Source organism: Dicentrarchus labrax, unplaced genomic scaffold (genome assembly GCF_905237075.1).
Source record: "Dicentrarchus labrax unplaced genomic scaffold, dlabrax2021, whole genome shotgun sequence".
In the NCBI taxonomy this organism is placed as follows: domain Eukaryota; kingdom Metazoa; phylum Chordata; class Actinopteri; family Moronidae; genus Dicentrarchus; species Dicentrarchus labrax.
The window spans coordinates 28,800,148-28,820,077 of record NW_026136713.1 but is presented as its reverse complement, the minus strand read 5'-3'; the positions used below and the strand labels follow the sequence as shown (position 1 = coordinate 28,820,077).

The following is a 19,930-nucleotide window of genomic DNA, read 5'->3' as shown; positions in this document are numbered from 1 at the left end:
CCCTCCCTCCCTCTCTCTTTCTCTGTCTTATCTCCTGCAGTAGGTGGCTAATTGCTCTGATGTTGTAGATTACATTTAGCGTGCAGCTCATTGCTCGTGTGCAGTGCAGTAAGACGTAAAAGCAGATATGGTTGAATGGTATTTAAGGTTTATTGAGTCAGACACTTTGATTAATTATTTTGGGGGGGGATTGCACAAGTTGGTCATTTAACAAGAATATACCAGAGTGTATTTCTATTTACATTGGATGCCAGTTACAGGCCCAAACATAGTAAAAGATTTAAAATTAGAATATTAATAAGGAATGTGTTTTAGAGGTCAAAAAAAGAGTCAGAAAGAAGTAATAGAAAAGTTTCGTCAATGGCAATGATGGAGGCATTGTTTTAGTATTAACAAAGATGTTAAAAACCAGCCACAGAAGCATTCATACCACTCAACACATTGGGTTCCTTCAGCAGGTGCAACTCATTACCCCGTGTTTCAGTCATGTTCCAACCCCAATTTTACACAATTATAACTTTCCCTGGAAGCTTTCTCTTCCATGGAATTTAACTTTGTATTCCACATAGTGAAAGTAAGTGAATTTAAGGGATTTTACCAATGTCTCACTGCACAGAACCAGAATTCCTTTCCACCATGTTTTATTTTTTTTTAAAGAGAAGGAATACAAAAGGCCGTACGTGTTTACAGTCACGAAACACTCTTGGAATTTCATATCAGAGCCACAGAGAGGCTTCATGTATGTACACATTGTATACATTGAGTGCAAGTGACTATAGCTCATTGAACTTATACTGTGCATATCAAGTGATGCATATAGAGGCTTTGCAGCTGTGAGTTTCTGAGCAACCATATCTGGTCCCTTCACGGTGGTCCACGCAGGATTTCCTCAAATAATTGTTAAATGTGCAATTAGTCTGGTTTAGGTATATCCAGTGATTTATGACAAAATTGCATCATGTGATGAAGTAAAGTTGTCCTGTCTGTAACCCTTTCTTTACTGGTGGTGCAAAGTTAAAGCATTAAGACTTGTAGCCCAGCTTGGAAAACATAAGCCCAGTTAACTGAGAGTGAACAAACCGGATTTTGGCTGTGTTTGCTGAACAGCCAACAAGCTAATTAACCAGTTACTGCGACTGATATTAATGTTAACTCGTACTGTTGCCTGCTACTAAGGCCAGCATGTGTTTGCATGTGGCAGTATGCGCCAGGTAACACCTAAATTAAATGTTTTCACAACTTGACAGTGATGGTTAGCCGACAAGTGTACTCTCCAAACACAAGTGGTGAAGTAATGAGCTTCTTGAATAAAATCAACAAAGAAATGATCATGTCTGTTCAACTGAGCTTCCAATATGGCTGCCAGAGAGAGTTTTACCTGTTTTGTTACCTGAGACGTAGGTGTCCTTAGTAAAGGGACTGAAGTTTAGCTGACACTGACTTTGAGGTCCTCTGCACATCTTAATCTACTCTTAACATTTAGTTATTGTGGCTTAAAGCATTAATGTAGATACTCAGTAGCCAGATCATTAGAGTGTCCAAGCTGGTGCCTAGCTGTGACAGGTGTATTGGGGGGAAAGCCTTTAAGATTGGTCCTTTATTGGACTGTATGTCATGTTTTATTGTCCCGACAACAGCTGTATTATTGCGTATGTGTAACTTCCATTTACTTTCATTTATTTCATTTTTTACTGACTTTACTGACATTTGACATGAATGTCAAAAAGAGTGAAACCTACTCTTCTCAATTGACAGTCCAAACCCCCCAAAATATTCAAAGATAAAATGGAAAAGCAGCAAATCCCCTTAAAACATTTAAAGAAGTAGAACCAGCAAATGTTCAACAGTTTCTTAACCCATTTGTGCCCAAACAAATGAAATTGAGAGAGAGAGAGAGAGAGAGAGAGAGAGAGAGAGAGAGAGAGAGAGAGGTACTTATAAGTATTTAAGACATAGAAGTTATTTTTAAAAAAGCAAGATCTGAGGTTTAATAGAAGCAAACCCATTGAAACTAATGGAGAGTGAATGTTTTCCCCTGCTGTCTCACTGTCTTGTGTGCAACTTTTATTTATATGTAATATATAGATAGGGGGCCTGTTGGATGTGTACTGAAAATAATAAAAATCCCACTATTATTACTGCTTGTTCTAGGGCATTTTCTACCATTTTAGTCCCATGTGCCCAAGGACTAAAAAGGTCAAGGCCAAAAGGTTTGAGAGATTTTGAAAATGTCTTCAGATTTGTGCTAAGACAAACCCAGACAACAGAAACTCAAAATTGTGGGCACACGACTAATTGATTATAAAAATTGTAGGCAATTTTCAGTTGATCAGCTAATTCACCAATAAACGAATCATTTCAGCACTACTTACTATACAGTACGCAGTCTGCTGAGAGCTGTGTGAAAGGTGTAATGGCTGACATCATGATGGAAGGATAAGGCAGGTAAGAGACAGGGGGAGAGAGCATCTGTCCTGTCTTACTCCAGCTTAGGGTATTGTCTCTAATAACATGTCCCATATTTTCTGACTCTCTGCACACACACAACTACATGTAGAGACACACACTCCACTCTTTCACCCCAGCCCGGTCTCAGCTCAGGATGAAGGTAAACAAGCTAATGTTTAGATTTCACGGAAGTGGAAACTGATCTGGCCGAGTCGGCTCTGTCACTCAGCAACGCGCCTGTTTATGTTTGTCTCTTTGGTAAGTATGTGTGAGTGGCAGCATATGTGAGCATTCAAGTCTGTGTGTGTGTGTGTTTGTGTGTGTTTGTTAGACTGTGTGTGTGTTGCACACATTCCTTAATTTGAAGTCTTTGTGTATAAGCACAGGGGGGAGTTGCAAACAGGTTCTTTGTGGCATCCACCGACATTGAGCAGGGTCTTGTGATGATGATGATGGTGATGATGGCCATAGAAATGATGGAGTTGGTGATAACAGTACAGCTGATAGTGGTGGTGATGGTGAGGCTGGCAATGCTGGTGATGATTTTGTTCTAAGTGCCATGCTGGTACCCTGCTGCAATCAAACTGAACATGAACTAATCTTAAGACTACACATACAATTCAGAATATGTGATGCAAAATAGGCCTGAAATATTTCTAATCATTTTATTGTGCACAGTTATTGCAGAAAGTTAACAAAAGTTAGTCAGTTAGTCAATACAATTTTGAAAGGAGTTTGATATAGACATGCCATGATTTATTTTTACAATTTTGAGATAATATTGGACCTTTCCTTTATCTTTAACCCTATTCTGAAAAGATACATTACTAGTAAACACATTAATAATGACAGAGGCAGGACAAATGTTTCTTAAAGGTCCTGTGTGTAACATTTAGGAGGATCATTTGTCTGAAATGGAATATAATATTCATAGATATGCTTTCATTGGTGAATAACCACCTGAAAATAAAAATCATTGTGTTTTTGTTACCTGAGAATGAGCTGTTTTTATCTATAGAGAGAGCAAGTCCTCTTGTATGGAGTCCACCATGTTGAACCACCATGTTTCTATAGTAACCAAGAACAGACAAAACGTTTTTTGCGGGTTTCACAGCCAACGTGGTTTCTCCTACACACTCGGAAGTTTGCAATCTGCAATTTCGCCAATAAATACCACTAAATCCTACACGCTGGTCCTTTTAAATAGCAAAAACACAGGCGAATCCCTGTGAACACATTCAAAAACTGGTTGGGTGAAGAACTGTATCAGTCTTGATTTTAGTGCTAGCTTATCTTATTTTATGCCCATGTCGCCTGACCAGCTAACTGATGAAAATGTCTGAGCCTTGGTTAATTCCAGTGCATTGAAAAAATGAAAACTGGTTGATGGATCTTTTTTCAAGTTTGCAAAGTTGAAAGACTTTAAGAGTGCTTTTGCTGATTTTTGCCCCTCTACTGCAAATCACATCACTTCACTACGTAACTACTTCACTAAATCACTATTTTCACATGTCTGTTTGTGTTTTTCCAGACAGTTGTTAGTTTCCATTCATTTTACCACATTATACAAGTGAATCTGCAGAGACTTGCTTGAGGCAATTTATCACAGTCAGACACCGTATCTGATTAGAAAAGTCTGCACTGTTAACATAAGTGACGCAATGATTGTAGATATTACACTCATTCCGATGCAATTTCTTAACACATTTTTTTTTAAGCCTCTCCAATGGATTCTATGATCATATGAAAACGTATGAAATCCCATGGCTGCTGTAATAAAATACAGGTATGATCCTTGGTAAATAAACAGCGGTAATTGCGTGATTTGTAAATTGCGCAAAAACACTGGTATAGTCCCTTAAAATCGCCCTAAGTGCAAGGGGAACCTCAGCTTTGTGGCTATGTCAGATTCTTCAAAGCTATAATCCCTGAAGTCCTCCTCTTTTCTTTCCTTTTTTTTTCCATCACTACATGAAGAGGACGACAAGGGCTGTCAGAGAAACACAAAGCACTCAGGGTTGCGTGTTAGGAGACGCCTGAATGGCACCAGGCCTAACGAGAGCCCGGCAGGGACCCCGAGGTGGGCCTGGCACCTGCAGTCTGTCTCTGGGGGGAAGTGGAGGCTCAGTGTCTGTGGGTGTGTGTTGGAAGGGGATGGAAGGTTTGTGTGTGTGCGCCGTCAACATAGACTGTGTGCATGCATGCATATGATTTTTTACATGCATGTATCTAGGTAGGGGGGTATAGTAAGCATGTCACTGTCCACAGCCAAGAATTTAACCTCTCTTGGTCGCCATGGTGATCACTTGTTGAAGCAGACGATGTTTACTGTCCACATGTGTACTAAGACACTGTATAGTAATAGGAAGCACAGGATAATAGTGATAATACAAGATCGATTGAGCTGATTAGCACTGAAACCTGTGCTTATGAAGAAGCTGCTAGCCAGCTGTCTATACAGACAAAGTGTTCTCTAAGATTAAATTGAAATGTTATAGCAATTGGATGCTACAAATATGAATCTGTAATAAAAGGAGGAACCGCCATCATTTTGTTTCCATTCTTGGTTCTACTGTATGCAGGGGCAAATTTAAAGAAAAAACAGCAGCCACCGGTTGTTTCTGCCACTTTGTCTGAGGCAGCGACTTGACCGGGAAGTTTGGAGGTTGCCCACAGGCTCCTGGGTGGATTATGGAAACCAGACCTGGCGAGTTTACACCGAACGCCAGGCCCCGTAGAATTAAACTGCGAACTGTGGACAGCTCACAGGAAACACCTCTTTGTAAAGCAAACATACATGTATTTTATGGCAGCCGCTTTACTGCTTTTTTATTTTGGGCTCCAATGAGTCGACATTTCAACATGGCCCCGGTCTAATTTCCTCTGCTTTTCTTCACCTTTTCTTTTTTTTTTTTTTTTTTTTTTTTATTTCTGGTGGGTGACCCTTTCCACACATACACATACTCTGCTCACCTATTCCTATCAAAATAAGACTGCAGTGGCCATTTTTATTTTCCTGGAGGTGTGAGGGCCAACCAGTCAGGCTTGTTTGGACTTTATTGCAGCCCCCAGGGCAGAGCTCCTCCATCTCACCCTCCACCCCATACCCAAAAGGAGAGCAACACAGCTGCTGCTACTTCTTCTCCCCTTCCCTCCCCTCATCTCAGCCTTTTCACCTGGTCTCCATATGATTGTGACCCTCAAACACACACACACACACACACACACACACACACACACACACACACCATAAAAGGTAAAAGAGGTGTGACATGTAATTCTGTAATGACCCTATGCTCAACAACACCATGTATACACACCCTCTGACATACACACACACCTCTGTGGTCTTAGAGTCTGACTCCTGCTGGGGCCACACATGCTAAAAAATAAAAATTCCGTGACTCTGTAGGACGAAAACAAACACCACACTGTTTGTGTGAGGAGAAGAGAAAATCTCTGGTTTAATACAGCTTAGATCTTATTTTGGTAATAATTTCTATCAGTAAAAGCTAAAAAGAAGTGTTCCAGGGCTTAAGCAGTCAATAGATCATTGCAGGAAGGCCACATATTACAACTCTTTATAAAACATCCAACACAGTTTATAGACAGTTTGTTCACTTCTTTGAGCACTGAGGGATTACCATGGTCAGGTGTGCTCACTTTCAGTTTTACATGCAAATACACTGTTTAACATCATCTGTCAAAGAGTTTGTTTAAAACTTGTATTGTATTTGTTTTTTGCCCTGTTAGGCTTTGTTGTTGTGGAATCACCATGTTTCCAGATCATTACTTGAGATGAGGACAATGCAATTATCTAAAATAAAAAAGCAAGCTGTAATCAACCACTATTATCCGCTCATATAGGCATTCCTATAGAATTGAATGGGTTGCTGAAAATCAGCCATTCATGTTGCTGTATAAAAATACAGTAGTATTTTAGTAAGTATAAAAAATCTTTTAAATTTGAAGATGTTCCTTCAAAATGATATGTATTTGTGTTAGTTGAAAGTTCTGTAGCGTTGCATTTTGTAAAAGAATTTGCAAAACTATTCTTTTTCCCCCCAATATGGGTTACTCTACCATGCCAAGATAGCCATTTTCTAAGAACAAATGTCACCTGTTCAAATGGTTTACACCTCATTTTCAAACTACAAATCCTAACTTCCTCCTGGCTACGAGCATGTGGGACAGTAGGGGGTTAACAGCACCAGAGTTATTTGGTTCTTGGACACGGTGGCCTCGCCTGCCGGATGCAAGTTTGACTCAAGGGCAAAATCCAGAGTGAAAGCCTCTCATGTTTTTGACTGGTTGCCAACTCTTCTCTCTCTCTCTCTCTCTCTCTCTCTCTCTCTCTCTCTCTCTCTCTCTCCCTACCTCCATTGCTCGCTCACTCTCTCCCCCTGTCATTCTCATCCCTCTCTCTCAGGTCTGCTGTCCCCTCCCCTCTCTCTCTGATTTACTCTCTCTTTCTCCCCACTCCGTTCCTCCTCTGATCCTCTCCCACATCAAAATCAGGACTGACATAAAGCAGGTCCAGTGTCCCTCTGAACACAGCGTGGCCTCGTCCAAAATTATGTCATCTTTTTAGAAAGATGTGGTGTGCAAAACTCTTCAGTAGATAACATAAATCTGTTTTAGCTGGAAGTCAATATATGTGGGATTTGAAAGAACTGAAAAACAGAACAGGGTTGAGAGCCTGTTTTGTACTCTGAAATACAGCAGAGAATGAATCTCTAGGGTGTTTCCACATACTTTGAGAACTTTTTCTGCAACTATTGCCATTTTTTTCCCAAGAGACTGGTGCACTTGTAGTGTGAAATCTTCTGATGCTGTTTACCAAATCCAATTCTGGTTCACCTCAAAATGTGGTAAAAAAGGGTTTGCCTCCAAAAGTCTTCTGGAGTTCAGCCAAAATGTGAAAGCCAATAGCTTCATGTACCAGAAGTCGAATAACAGTACGTGTCACTAATGAAAAATCCACTCATATTAAATTTCATTCATCATTGCAATAACTCCAGGTCATGGGTGCCCGATCTTCATATGTGGGCATAAAACTCTGTCAAAATAGTATGAGTGTGCCTCATTTGCAAGTTGTGCTGCATACACCCAAACAGCAAAATATTTAAGTAGCACATTTCACAGTAGTGACATATATGCAATGAATGCATGTTGCACAATTGATTTAAGGTTCAGAAGGATTCTCATCTAAGAAAATTCCCTAATATATGGACCAACAATATGTAAGATTTGGTATTTGGGTGATTTGGTGACCCCAGTTGCCATTATTGGGGTAAATACAGACAGCTGTACGCAAGCATTATGCCTATGATGAAAAAAAGTTGACAACTCTAACACAACTATACATGAAGCAAGTGCAACAACACAAGACACAGCAAGCCAGCTAATAATACTCACTAGTTCAACAGCAAGAAGGCCAGCCTGCTGTCTGTCTCACAGCCTTTTATTTCACAAAGCTCTCACCAACGACTAAAAGCCTGTCCACATTTACTCTTCTCTGGTGGCTTCTCTCTCCTTTTCTCTTCTCAGCTTCCTCTGTGTCCAAAGAATTTGCAGAACTCGGTTAGATAGCCTGCTTAACCAGCTCGGGTTCTGGCATAACGCTGCTCACCCGGCCCCAGTTTTGGCACAATGCCAGTGCTGCTCTTCGTCAGCTTCCTCCCCTAGTCCCATGCCTGAAAAACTTCCTCCTGCCAAGGCCCAAAGCTCCTGTGCTGCCAGTGTAAACACCAACACTCCCCCGGGTGCTCTGAGCACCCAGTCCCAGACAGTACGGCTAAGCTAACAGCAGCTACATTTGCAGCAGTTACTTTACTGTCCATCAGGAAACTCTGTAAATCACTGAGAGTTGGACATCAGAGTGCAAACCAGTTACATCCATAAAACATGATCCAGTTTCAATAAAAGCAGTGTCATAGTTGGTGGTGTCTGACGCTATAAAGCATTTCGCACTTGTTTCGACTCGGAGAACAAAGTTACATAGTGCAAGAACAGGGGTACAGAGCGCAGAGTGGGAATTGCAGAGACACCATTCACCCTGTTTTAACGGTACCATCAAACTGATAGTGAAGCTGTTATTTTACGGCAGAAAAGTTACGTAATTTAAGACTTTTGTCTTTAAAATTGAGCTTCTCCCGAAAGAGAATGTGAAATCCATAAGGGCACAACCTTGTCATTCATTGGCTGCCACATCACAAATCTTACCACTTTCACTGATTTAACAGCAAAGCAGATGGCTGTTGCAGTTGACAGAATAACTAGAGTACCTAAAATGTTGTTTTTAACTTGATGATAGCCAACATTTGCTGGCATTTAGTCAGTACACTGTATTCATTTTCCGAATCTGAACTCCAGAAGTATACCTCTGTGACCTTTCTGTGAGCTTTTGGTTCCCATCACGGTCTCTGCATTTTTTGTTTTGCATAAATCCAGGGTGGCCCATCTCCGAGTCAGTATGACTCACCAAGGCCTCTGAGGATTGCGGACTGACAGGTTAGAAAACCACATACAGCAAATGCCTTCGGGCAGGGAACAAAGTGAACTGACGTCTCCTCAGGCAAGCCACTTATTCAGCCAGACAGCCTGCTATCATCCTGCACGCTGGAAAAAGCACCAAACGTTTTTAAAAGAAAAGGGAGCTTTCACCAGATGTGCAGGGACGAACTTAATCATCATGTTCGGGATCATGGACCCAGTGTTTCCTCTCATTTTTCATTTGATCTGAAGGGAGTGTGAGCAACAAAGCAGATCTGATCTTGATTTAGCTGCAGCGTGTCTAAGCCTCCATCTAAGAATAAGACACCTGAATTGCGGGGGCGTCCCTTTGTAAACAGTTTGTAGACGTAGCTCAGAGCAGGTCAGATTGAAGCTGGCCAAGAATGTGCTTAGCAACAACGCTCCAAGGAGAAGATTCCCAGCATTCCCCACTGGTTAGGGAGAGGTACCGGCCTTCGCAGATAGGAAGTCGTCTGTCATTAGGGGGTAATCACTTCTTGAGGATGATTGCAATGCCTGGAATGATTACTGTTGTTATCGGCAGTGAAACTTGGCGAGGGAGAGAGAGCGGATGAGTTTATTTTTTTCTCTCTATCCTCTGTATCTCTGTTTTCTCTCTTTGTGTGTTTTGATCAGCTTGACTGATCCAGCGTAGGCCCCACTTGTTTTTTAGAAAACTTTCTCACAATCGCAATGTGCTCAACTTTCCTGTGCAGGGTAGTCCACAGTTCACACTCGCCCAGATTTAGTGGTGTATAAATGCTTCAGTGTTGACTTAAAGGTAGTTGGTATTTCTTACCTAGGGGCATTTCTAATTACTAATGGCTCATGTGTAATGATGCCTATCATGTCAGTGGTGCAACAAGGTGGATGCTATCCGTCATGCAGTCTCGTGATAGAAAAACAAAATTTATGCAACTACACTTTTTGATGGTGGTTTTCTTTCTCCCACGCCACTTATCTGTGTTTGTTTGTAGGGTTTTGGTCCTGTAGTCCTTTCAAGTGGCTTGTCTGGGTCCCTTGGTCTGCCTGTTTTTGTCCTCTCCTCTCCCTTCCCTCCCTCCCTCTTCTCTTGCCTTCTGCCAGTCGAGCCAAGACTTCAGGTGGAATGATGCCGTTACGAAAAGAGCCCGTCAACGCTTGCCCAACATGCCAAGCCAAGTATTTGTCTCTCGGGGTCCCCCCCGTTCCCTCCTCCTCCTCTTCCCCTCTCTCCCCTCCTCCTCCCCTCCTACCCCCCACCCCCACCCCCGGATCCTTGAGAACAGGAAGTGTATCTTGTTAAGTGATGGATGGGCCCCCTGCTCTTGCTGAGAGGAAAGGGAAAAAAAGCCTTTCTTTCCCTCCAGGGCAGTCAGATGAGTTTAGCAGTCTCAAAGCTGAGGGTCGGCTCTGCTTTTTGGGAGCGCCTAGGAACCCTTGGAGCCTGAGCGCCTGGAAGCCACAGGCACTTCTCCATTATTTGTGCAGAGAGAATTAACGGCTGATAAAGTAGCAGGCGGCGTCTTTGCCCTACAAAAATGGATCTGAAATTTAAAAACACCAAGCTGAAGAGCCGGAATTGTGCGCTTATGTGCATGCTCGCATTTGTGCATTTGTTTGTCACGGGAGTGTCTGTCTGTGTGAGTTATTTGGCCGGGGGTCAGCAGGTTTGTGTTGGCATGCAGCCGCCTGATACTTCCAGGGAGAGCAACTCAGGAAGTGTCCCTGGCACGTCCTCTGCATAGTGCAATGCGCACTGCCGCGACTGGCTAGACCTGCTGTGACAAACAACCACAGACTGCAATCCCCACTGCACCCGTCTACTGCACAAACACAAACCTACCATCCTCACTAACCTGTGGGAAGACGCGTGACATCAACTCTCACATGTGTTGTTTTATAGTTGTTTTGCCAGACGTAGACGCATCTTATCAAGTTCCTGAAGTCTCAAGCCCTTATGACTTTAATTTAATGTTGCAGACCTCAAACCTGCTATCCATCCATCTCCCAGCAGGTCTCCCCAGCAACCACACTTTCTCCGCTTTGAATCCTAGTGACGTTATTCCGCTTGATCCGTTTTAATGCTGATGGTTCATCATCCACAGCCAGACCCTCTCATCAAACGAGTGGAAGAATCCAGAGACCTGAAAAACAAGAACATTTCCTCTCATGATCCATTGCTCCTTTGTCAGCCATGGCTCTGTTGTGGTTACCTAAGGGTAGCTACTAATGTTTGTCTCCAGTTTCCATCCCCTCATGGTCCATACACATACACAGGAACACAAAAAAAGCAGCAGATAAAAGGCAGGAAAACGGTCCATCGCCCCAGTAAAGGGGAATTGGTTATCCAGAGGGGAATTGAAACCGTAAAGCAAAACTCTTAAAATTGCATCCAGCACACTTTGCAAGCAGATGGACTTAAATGGTAACATGGCAAAGACCATTTGATAGTTTCTGTCATATTACCTTGAGTATAGGGGCTGTAACTCACAATGTTAATTCTCAACCATGGAAACAGCAGGTGACTGAAATATCTCACCTCAAGCTCCATTTAGTAGCTGTTTTTAATTATATTACATGATCTTTAAGAGAGTTGTCATGGAATTGTGTTGGCTTAAAAGTTGATGTTTAGAGTTAATTCATGACCTTTGAAACAGTAGTTACAGTAGTTAGCAGTCTACCCTCAAAGTCCTTTTCGTGTCATTTCATTTCCCTTTTTCACTATTGTTTCAACTGTCAATTACTTTTCTGACTAATCAATTAAACATTATGTCTATTAAATCTCCGAAAACCTTAAGAATAACCATCACAATTTCCCAGAGCCAAAGTTGAAATCTTTAAATGGCTTTTTGTCTAATCAACAGTCCAAAACCCAAAGAGATTCAGTTTATCAAGGTATAAGAGAAAAGCAGAAAATATTCACATTTCAGCCAGCAACTGTTGGCCATATTATTGATTAATTAACTTTTTATTTATAAAAAATTTCAGAATTGTCATTTCAGCATTTCTTTGGTACTTTGTAATGCCACCCTTCACTAAAAAATCTTAACCTATGCAGATTGTCCTGTTTTACCCATTGAACTAACAGGTTGACATTCTGCAAATGTCTATAAATGTCAATTTCACAGTCCATGTATATAAAAGAAACAAGGAGGCTGTCAGCCATGGGAGATATGCGGTGCATGCAGGGAAGCAGGAATAGCAGTGTGATGACTATGTAAACAAGAGTTCAAAGGCTGCTGGTCCGGTCCCTCCAACCTTCACTGATCACTCCTGACATGACCTCCTGCATGGCTTGCGTCTGTGTGTTGTCTCCTGCCTCGTCTCCGCTGGCCCGGGTTTAGCCCTGCTGTGGCCTGTCTGGCCCAAAGCCAGGGGCTCTGCTGTCTTTACAACCGGGCCTCACTGGGTCTTGGGAGAAGAACAACAATGGAACTGTCAGTTCCAGTTGATGTTTGTTTTTCTGTTGATTCTTCATTCCAGCGCTGAAATTAAATGCTAATTCACAGCGAGTAAAATGCATTTTGTTATTTCCAAATCCCGCTGTTCGTTGGCTAGCTGGCAGGTTAAATGGATACACAACCCAAACCAAACAATACCATACCATACCACAGATTGTCACGGACTGGCTGAGGAGAGCCAATGGAGACAGGCCATATTTGTCTGTCCGTCTGCCTGTTTGAGAGGCGCCTGCCACTTAATGACGTCTGACAAGCGAGACAGCGGCAGCTTTGGGTACTCAAGGACTGTTTTGGGGTCACAGAGATGTGATCTGTAGGAAGTGGAGGCTTTATCAGATAACGTCAACATTGTCTTCACGCTGACTGCTAGAAGTGGAAAACTTAGATTTCACAGTTTGCATTTTAGGCATTCGGTTCATGGTCCTGTTTAAAGAGGCGTACAGTCAGTGCAGGAGTAGAGAAAGCTTAAGTTACTAGATCTCCGCCCCAACAAGCAAGCAGTTAGGAGGTCAAAGGTCAGAGACATAGTGTCCTGACAGTATTTTTGCGATGCCAAAGTAATCATGTACAAAAGATGTTCTGGAAAAGGTTTGAAAGGTTGAAAGAACTTGAATTTAACATGTGTTACCCTCAGCAAGCCAAATAAGATTTGATTGATGCTCATTATTGATGTGTAAGCTTTAACTTCATGGATGCGTGTGCCAATCTGTGAAATATGATAGTAAACCAGAGGCTGACAGTCTTTTTTCCGTCCCACAGGCTCTGATGCGTCCAGGTCGACTTGACCGAATCGTCTTTGTGCCTCTTCCAGATGCTCCAACCAGACGTGAGATATTTTCTCTCCAGTTCCGCAACATGCCCGTGGCCCAAAATGTGTCTCTTGATGATCTAGTGAATCGGACCAACAAATATTCCGGAGCAGAGGTGAGTTACGTTTTCTTTGGTTAATTTAATTCAGAGAAAGAAAAGCGACATGAACCAGTAGTGACCACCACAGAAGTATAAAATATAAAAGCCCTCTTCTTTCTGTAATATGACATATACGTGTCACCAGAACGAGATTTATAAAATTAAAGATGACTGTGCTACTTCTTTATGAGAAATAGTCCGCATCATAAATTCTATACAGGATGTTGAAGAACTAAGATCTTCATTCAGCATTTGATTTTCACTTACTGCTGCAGTTTGACGTCCACAATGAATAGCTCAGCCTATTCTGTCATCACGTCCACATTAGCATTGAGTACCAACATTTTCTTTTGCACCGGGACAAGCAAAACGTCTCTTGAAACTATAAATCATACAAATTAGGCCATATCTACAAACCAATAAACTAGTATATGTGACTCATGAAGTGAACATAAGAATTTTCTTCAGTAAAATGTTTTTCGTTTTTCTGAAAAAATAAAAAAATGTAGTGTTATTTTTGTTTAGTAACGTATGAAGATTTAGTCTGACTGTTGAAATAATTCATTTCTTAGCAAGTTTAATAATCCAATGCAAATGGTGCCCGGCCCAAGGATTCAAACTGCCAATCTTGCATTCAGAAACCTACATCTATACCTTTTGGCCACAGCTGACCCCCACATGAGAGATTGTGACAGTAGCCTGCCCTGCAGTGAGATGTTACGGTGCTTTTCCATGATGTCTGTGCTGTGTCTGTACTGTGTCACAGAGCGCCCTCGTGATTTCGCAGCAGACTGGGAGTAATCGTACAAACACTCCTTTGTGTGACTGATTTGTCTCTCTGCATTTGTCTGCCATGTGATTCACATTGTCTTGAGCAGAGAAACTGCTACCGTCCTCCAGGACACAAATAACTAAGAAACCGTAAGAAAAATAACCCAGTTTAAACAATGTATACATCACCTTTTAACAAAATGAAGTTTGGGAGGATTGAGACTGTTTATTCTTTACTGCATTATGGTGCAGAATATAAAGGTTTTGAGGTTCTCTGTATCTTTGTCTTGTTCTTTGTCAGAGAAATCATGTTTGTCTTTTACCTTCAACATGAGTCATAGTTTATATACCATTTGACAGAAAAAAACCATTCCCAGATGTTTTACAGTATATCTTTTGCCTTGAATGTAAATCCCCGCTGTATATTTAGACTTTAAGGCTCATGGACATGATAGAAATGTCATGCTGGTCTTCTGACAGGCTCAGAAAACAACCGTTTTTAAAGGATTCAGACACTAGCGTGCCTTGGCAAGCTGTGAAAACACAGATTTAATTGTTGTCCCAGTCGTGCTTACTGTGTGACATGTTTGTGAGAACAGAAGAATCTGTGACGAGTTCTTTCATTTCACTGCCTGAGACAGTGCAGGAGGCAAGTGTTTTGATCTTGAAACTATTTTCTTAATCAGCTTCTTAATATAAAGCTATGCGCTACGTCTACATGAACACACTATCCACTGAAGTTAGAGCCATTTTGGTAGTTTATTTGATTTCTGTCTGTACTCTTTTCGTTAGATTTGAAGTAGAGGTCTGACCCATTCCAAAACAGACCCATTCAAACCCTACCTGATCCCGAATTGCATAAATGTATTTTCAAAAAAGGTCCAATTCAAAAGAGACCCAAGGGTAGTCAAACCTCATCTAAACAGACCCTAGGATAATCACACCAGAACATACATAAACACTGGCAGCAACATGAAGCGCTGCTACTTAACGAGCAGCCTTGCACGTCAAATGTACAACCAGGTCAGATTCGGTCAGATTCCCCCTCGAAATCGATTAAAACGAGGCGTTGGAAACACTACTACTTCTGTCCACAGGGGCCGCCAGAATCAACACAAAATTAAGGTTCCTTTCAAGTGACAAATATTTAATCTTCTGGAGGATCAAGCTCAAGATTTGATTCAAGGTTTTCAAGTGCTTTAACATTTCTAAACACACATGCATGTATACACTCACACCTTTCTTTCGGCAAGCTCAGAAAACTGCTTATCGGTTCTAAAATCAAGTCTGATCAGGATGGGGAGGTGTTGAGGTGTTTCTGTCCTTTCTTTTGACATGATCCTCTCGAGGGCACTCTGAGGTTATCTATAGGGCCTCCTCATATCCTGAAAGTACATGCTCTCTACCTGATTCCTGACTCGGCAGCCCCCACCCAAAAAGCAGCCTAAAGCAGGCGTACACCTGGTGGAGGTATGCAGTAAGAAACCTACCCCCCGCTATCAGGTGTTGTGTTTGACATCGGGGTTTCTGGTATAGTGTCTCATCTGTGGAATGGAGGTTTGCAGTCACTTGCCACTGAGTTCTCGAAACCCCACAAAAATTCAAAGGCATGCCACAGTCAAGCTGATAAGAGTTCATAGGTGGAAAAAAAAGCCGGGTCTCACCTGTGTACGTATTATATTTTACATACCAGCGCTATAGATCAAATTAGATTAGATGAAACCTTAAACTCCCGTGATCACTGAGGGGAAGTTTGAGAGAAAACAGGATACAGATAACAGAGCAACACAGTACTAAAGATAATGCTGTGTTTACAAGAAAAGAGCACCAAGAGACAAATGCAGCAAATCAAGAAGTAAATAAACAAGTAAATGTCCGAAGCCACTGACTGTGACTGTTGATTAGTCCCATCTTGACTGGACTCGCTCTGCATACTGGAAGTTTGAAGTTTTAACATCAAAGCACCTGTTTTTACACTATGTCACTGTAATGGGTAATATATTTAACTTAACATCATTATCAAGGTAAAAGGCTCATCATTTTAAGTCTTTTTAACCTATTTTTTACTGAACACCATCCAGAATTTTTAAAAAGAGCACTTTTTTATCTAGATCGCATCCCCCTACTAATTCAAAAGTGTTTGTATTTCCTGCAGCAGGAAGAAACCGATCACTACAGTTCACAGTAAATGAGATCCTCTTGCCAGGCTGACCACTCAGAAATCGTTTCTGGTAAATAAGAGGGAAAAGCAATCAGATAAGTCAGCTGCTGATTATGTTCCTCTGACTAAAATATAATAACAAAATGTTAAACTGCAAAGTGTTTGCGCTCTAAATATGCTTGTTGAAATCCAGTTTTCACACAGATTTTTGTGTTTCCGCTTTTTAATGTGATTTTCACCTATTTCTTAGATGAACAAAGAGTCATTTCCAGATGCTATTTTGGAAAATAAACAATAGGCCTACCTATGTATATGTATAAATCTATAAAACAAATAAATAAATCTTAACAAGAAAACGTCTGTAAAACACAAAAGGCAATTCTAATAATGATCTCAAACTTTGTTAGTTGAATAAAATAACAAATGAAGCCTACATGCAGTAAATATCAAACATACTGTATCATGCAATATATTTGCAAATTAGAAATATATACCATTTTTACATTGTCTTAGTCAGTATCACGACAAGCTAATGTACCACACACCCTCTGGCAAAGTTAAAAGCTTATATAACTGAGAGGAATGAGTGGTATTGCCTTGGTGTGGACATCGAGAGTAGCTGGACCTCTCCATCTCTGTGTGACAGAGCGCTGAGCCATTATATTTAACTTGGCATGCTAACTGGTAATGCAGCAGGCAGCTGGGTGAGCCACAGCTGACGAGCATCGGTTAGCCGTGCGTCAAGCCCTGCGATGCCAGGGAGCAAACTGGATAAAAAGGGGTGGGGGTGGGGGGGCCAGTAAATCAACAGTGAGATGCTTATTGAAGCCGGAGGCCACTATGAAGAGTCCAGTTTCAACTCTCATCTCATACACACTGTCACCGACTTTCTCCATCTCCCCCTCTCATGTTCTCACTTGCTTGCATTGCATTCTCATCTCTCTGTGTGTGTCGGCTGCTCGTGTGGAGGCTTTACAGTTGTGTGACAGATCTTCTGTCAACTGCAGTTGGTGTCATCATGGAGCTTCGTTGTTGATTACTTTTATTACCTTATAAACAACTTGCTTAGTTCAGATTCTGCATGCTCACTAACATAATCCACTCTAGCAATATCCTTTATATCTAAATATTCTATCCTGTATTCTTTTTGTATTTGTTGTTGCCATGGCCTGTTTGCCTCATGGCCTGCAACTAGTCACTTGACATTGTTGACATGTTGCAGGTGTTGGCGGCAGCGAACAAGGCAGAATGAAAATTTCGACACGTTGTTGAGATTGAAGCCAAATGTTTCCTTTGGTCGCAAACCTGCCACCCTGCCTATAATAACATACTAAATTCTTAGTATCTGTTGTAATACCAGCCTAAAGGCCACTGCATGTTTCCCATTATTGACACACAGCAGCTTGTGGGTCTGCAGTGACATAGCTGCAATGTGCAAGTGAGCCTGTGTCTGTTGATGTGACACAATTGATCTTGCTGTAGTGCATGCATCTCGGGTCCTTTACAATATAATAGCCAAATCGCACAACACCAGCAGTATTGTGTATGATTGGACAATGTTTGCTTCTCACTTTTTAACATTAATCCTGTCATGTAATTGTCTACCATTAAATAGAAGTCCATGTGGCACTATGTTATAGAGTGTACATAAAGTAATCTAAAGATAATCTGACATATAACTAGAGCACCTGTAGGCCTACTGTGTAATGCAATCCAATATGCCCTGCAACAACTTCTTTCTGAACCTTAATGTTTCAGGAAGGTATTGCATTTCTCTGCATCACATTGTGTGCTTGTTCATTGCATATTTCAGATAGATATTGTATATTTCAGGTCATTTAAGGGTTATTTCATGAGCATGAACACATTTAACACCCTGCTCCTTACTCCCATTCACACATTGACATCTGGAAGTTACCCAGTAGAACCACTCTCTTATCTGTTGGCCACTGACATGAAAACAATTGAAGCAAGAGCTCTCGCTGAAGCCCAACCTTTCCTGCCCAGATTTATCCTCTTGACCCAGGGATCAAATTTGGTAAAAAAATTTTTTATTACTTTGTCTTTTCTGTCCGTATAAATACTCAATGAGGGGGCCGATTACTCAAGTGTTTGCGGATGGCGTGCATGTCGTTGTAGAGGCGACTGGACCAATGGGCGCACTGAGCATGTTCAGTCCTCGGTCTTGGCAGGCTGACTACCTGAAGCTTTGCCTTTAATTACATTCCTGGGATTTCAGACTTGTTTGAGAGGAGAGGGAGGCAGGGTCGAGAGGAGTAGGAGCTGGGTGGGTGTGGGGGGTCATGCAGGAAGACGCAGTTGTTGTCAGCTGGGAGCTAGAAGCTTGTTAAAATCACCTGTCTTCCTATCTGCCCGGAGTGACATCTGGTTTCCCAACACTCACCTTCCCACTAAACCCTTCACAGACAACACACACAAACACACACACACACACACACACACACACACACACACACACAGACAATGACACACACCTTTAACTCACACTCAGCCCAGAAAATTGCTGCTGGCTCTCTTTCCTCACCTCTGCCATCACTTTCTGAACAGAAGCAACATTTGATACTTTAATCGTAGTGTTGTCTCCAAGAAGAAGAAGAAGTAGAAGGGTTTAACTCGCTCCCGAGGAAGGTGTGATGCTACTCCACTTCTCTCTTTTTTTTCTGTTTATGATCAAGCCCTGACAGGAAAAAGACCTGGAGGATTTATTGCACCCTGTCACATGCACTGAGTCGGTTCCAGGCCTTGTTTGTAGCCTTGCTGAAAAGCTGAAGCCCTCTCAGGTTTCAATAAAAAAATGTATTTCAACATAAACAGAATTCATTGTGAACTTGCTATAGGGCTGAGAATGTTTTCCTGTAAAAATTAGAGTAGAGTAGAAACACATAACTCATTTAGTCACAAAACTTTTTTTTATGTAATTAAGTTATTGCCAATGTGCATATTTACTTGTCTCATCCATGATTCTGCAGGTTTCAAACTCTGGGAAAGTTCTAAATCAGTGGTAAATTGCACATTATGTCTTTCTTATTTGGCTAGATACAGTTTTGTCCAGATGGGAGCTTTAATTGAATCCAGTAAAGAAATAGAAAAGTACTGATCCTGCAGAAAGCCCTTCAGTATTCCAAAACCTTTGGCAAACAAATTTAACTCAGTAGTACGTCTTGTAGACTTTCCATTTCACTGCCTTGTTAGCTCCATTGACTTTGTTGGATGGGGTTGTGTAAGAAATCTCAATATTACAGGATGTTGGACTATACCAATCTGTATGTCAAAAAGATGTACAAATTATGAAACAAAGGGTCAAAAGACTTCAAATGTGAATGCCTAATCAATACGATTGGTAAGGATTTTGCAACAAAAACTTAAGCCCGGTTCACTATAACTTTCATATTACACTGATATTACATATATTGTACATATTATATGTATATACATATACTTATTGTGCTTTTTTGTACATACATAGGTCAGTTGGTATATTGACATATATATGGTTGCACTTGCATATAATAGAAGACTGGGATATGGACTTTGGTAAATGTCTGCACTCTTCAAATGTCTTTCTAGTTGCCTTTTTTATTGTTTTCTGTCTTCTTTTCTATTAAATATTTGAATATATGTTTATAGATATTTTCTGTGCATGAAGGACTAAAGGAATAAA

General features: G+C 41.3%; 1 protein-coding gene across 1 annotated transcript in view; it reads left to right on the top strand.

The window, feature by feature from the left end:
- Positions 1-19,930, top strand: part of spata5 (spermatogenesis associated 5) — a 112,239-nt gene that overhangs the window by 77,895 nt on the left and 14,414 nt on the right. Inside the window, exon 16 of the mRNA XM_051421310.1 lies at positions 13,167-13,331. Within this exon, the coding sequence (XP_051277270.1) occupies positions 13,167-13,331 (165 nt within the window). The remainder of the gene's footprint in view (positions 1-13,166; positions 13,332-19,930) is intronic.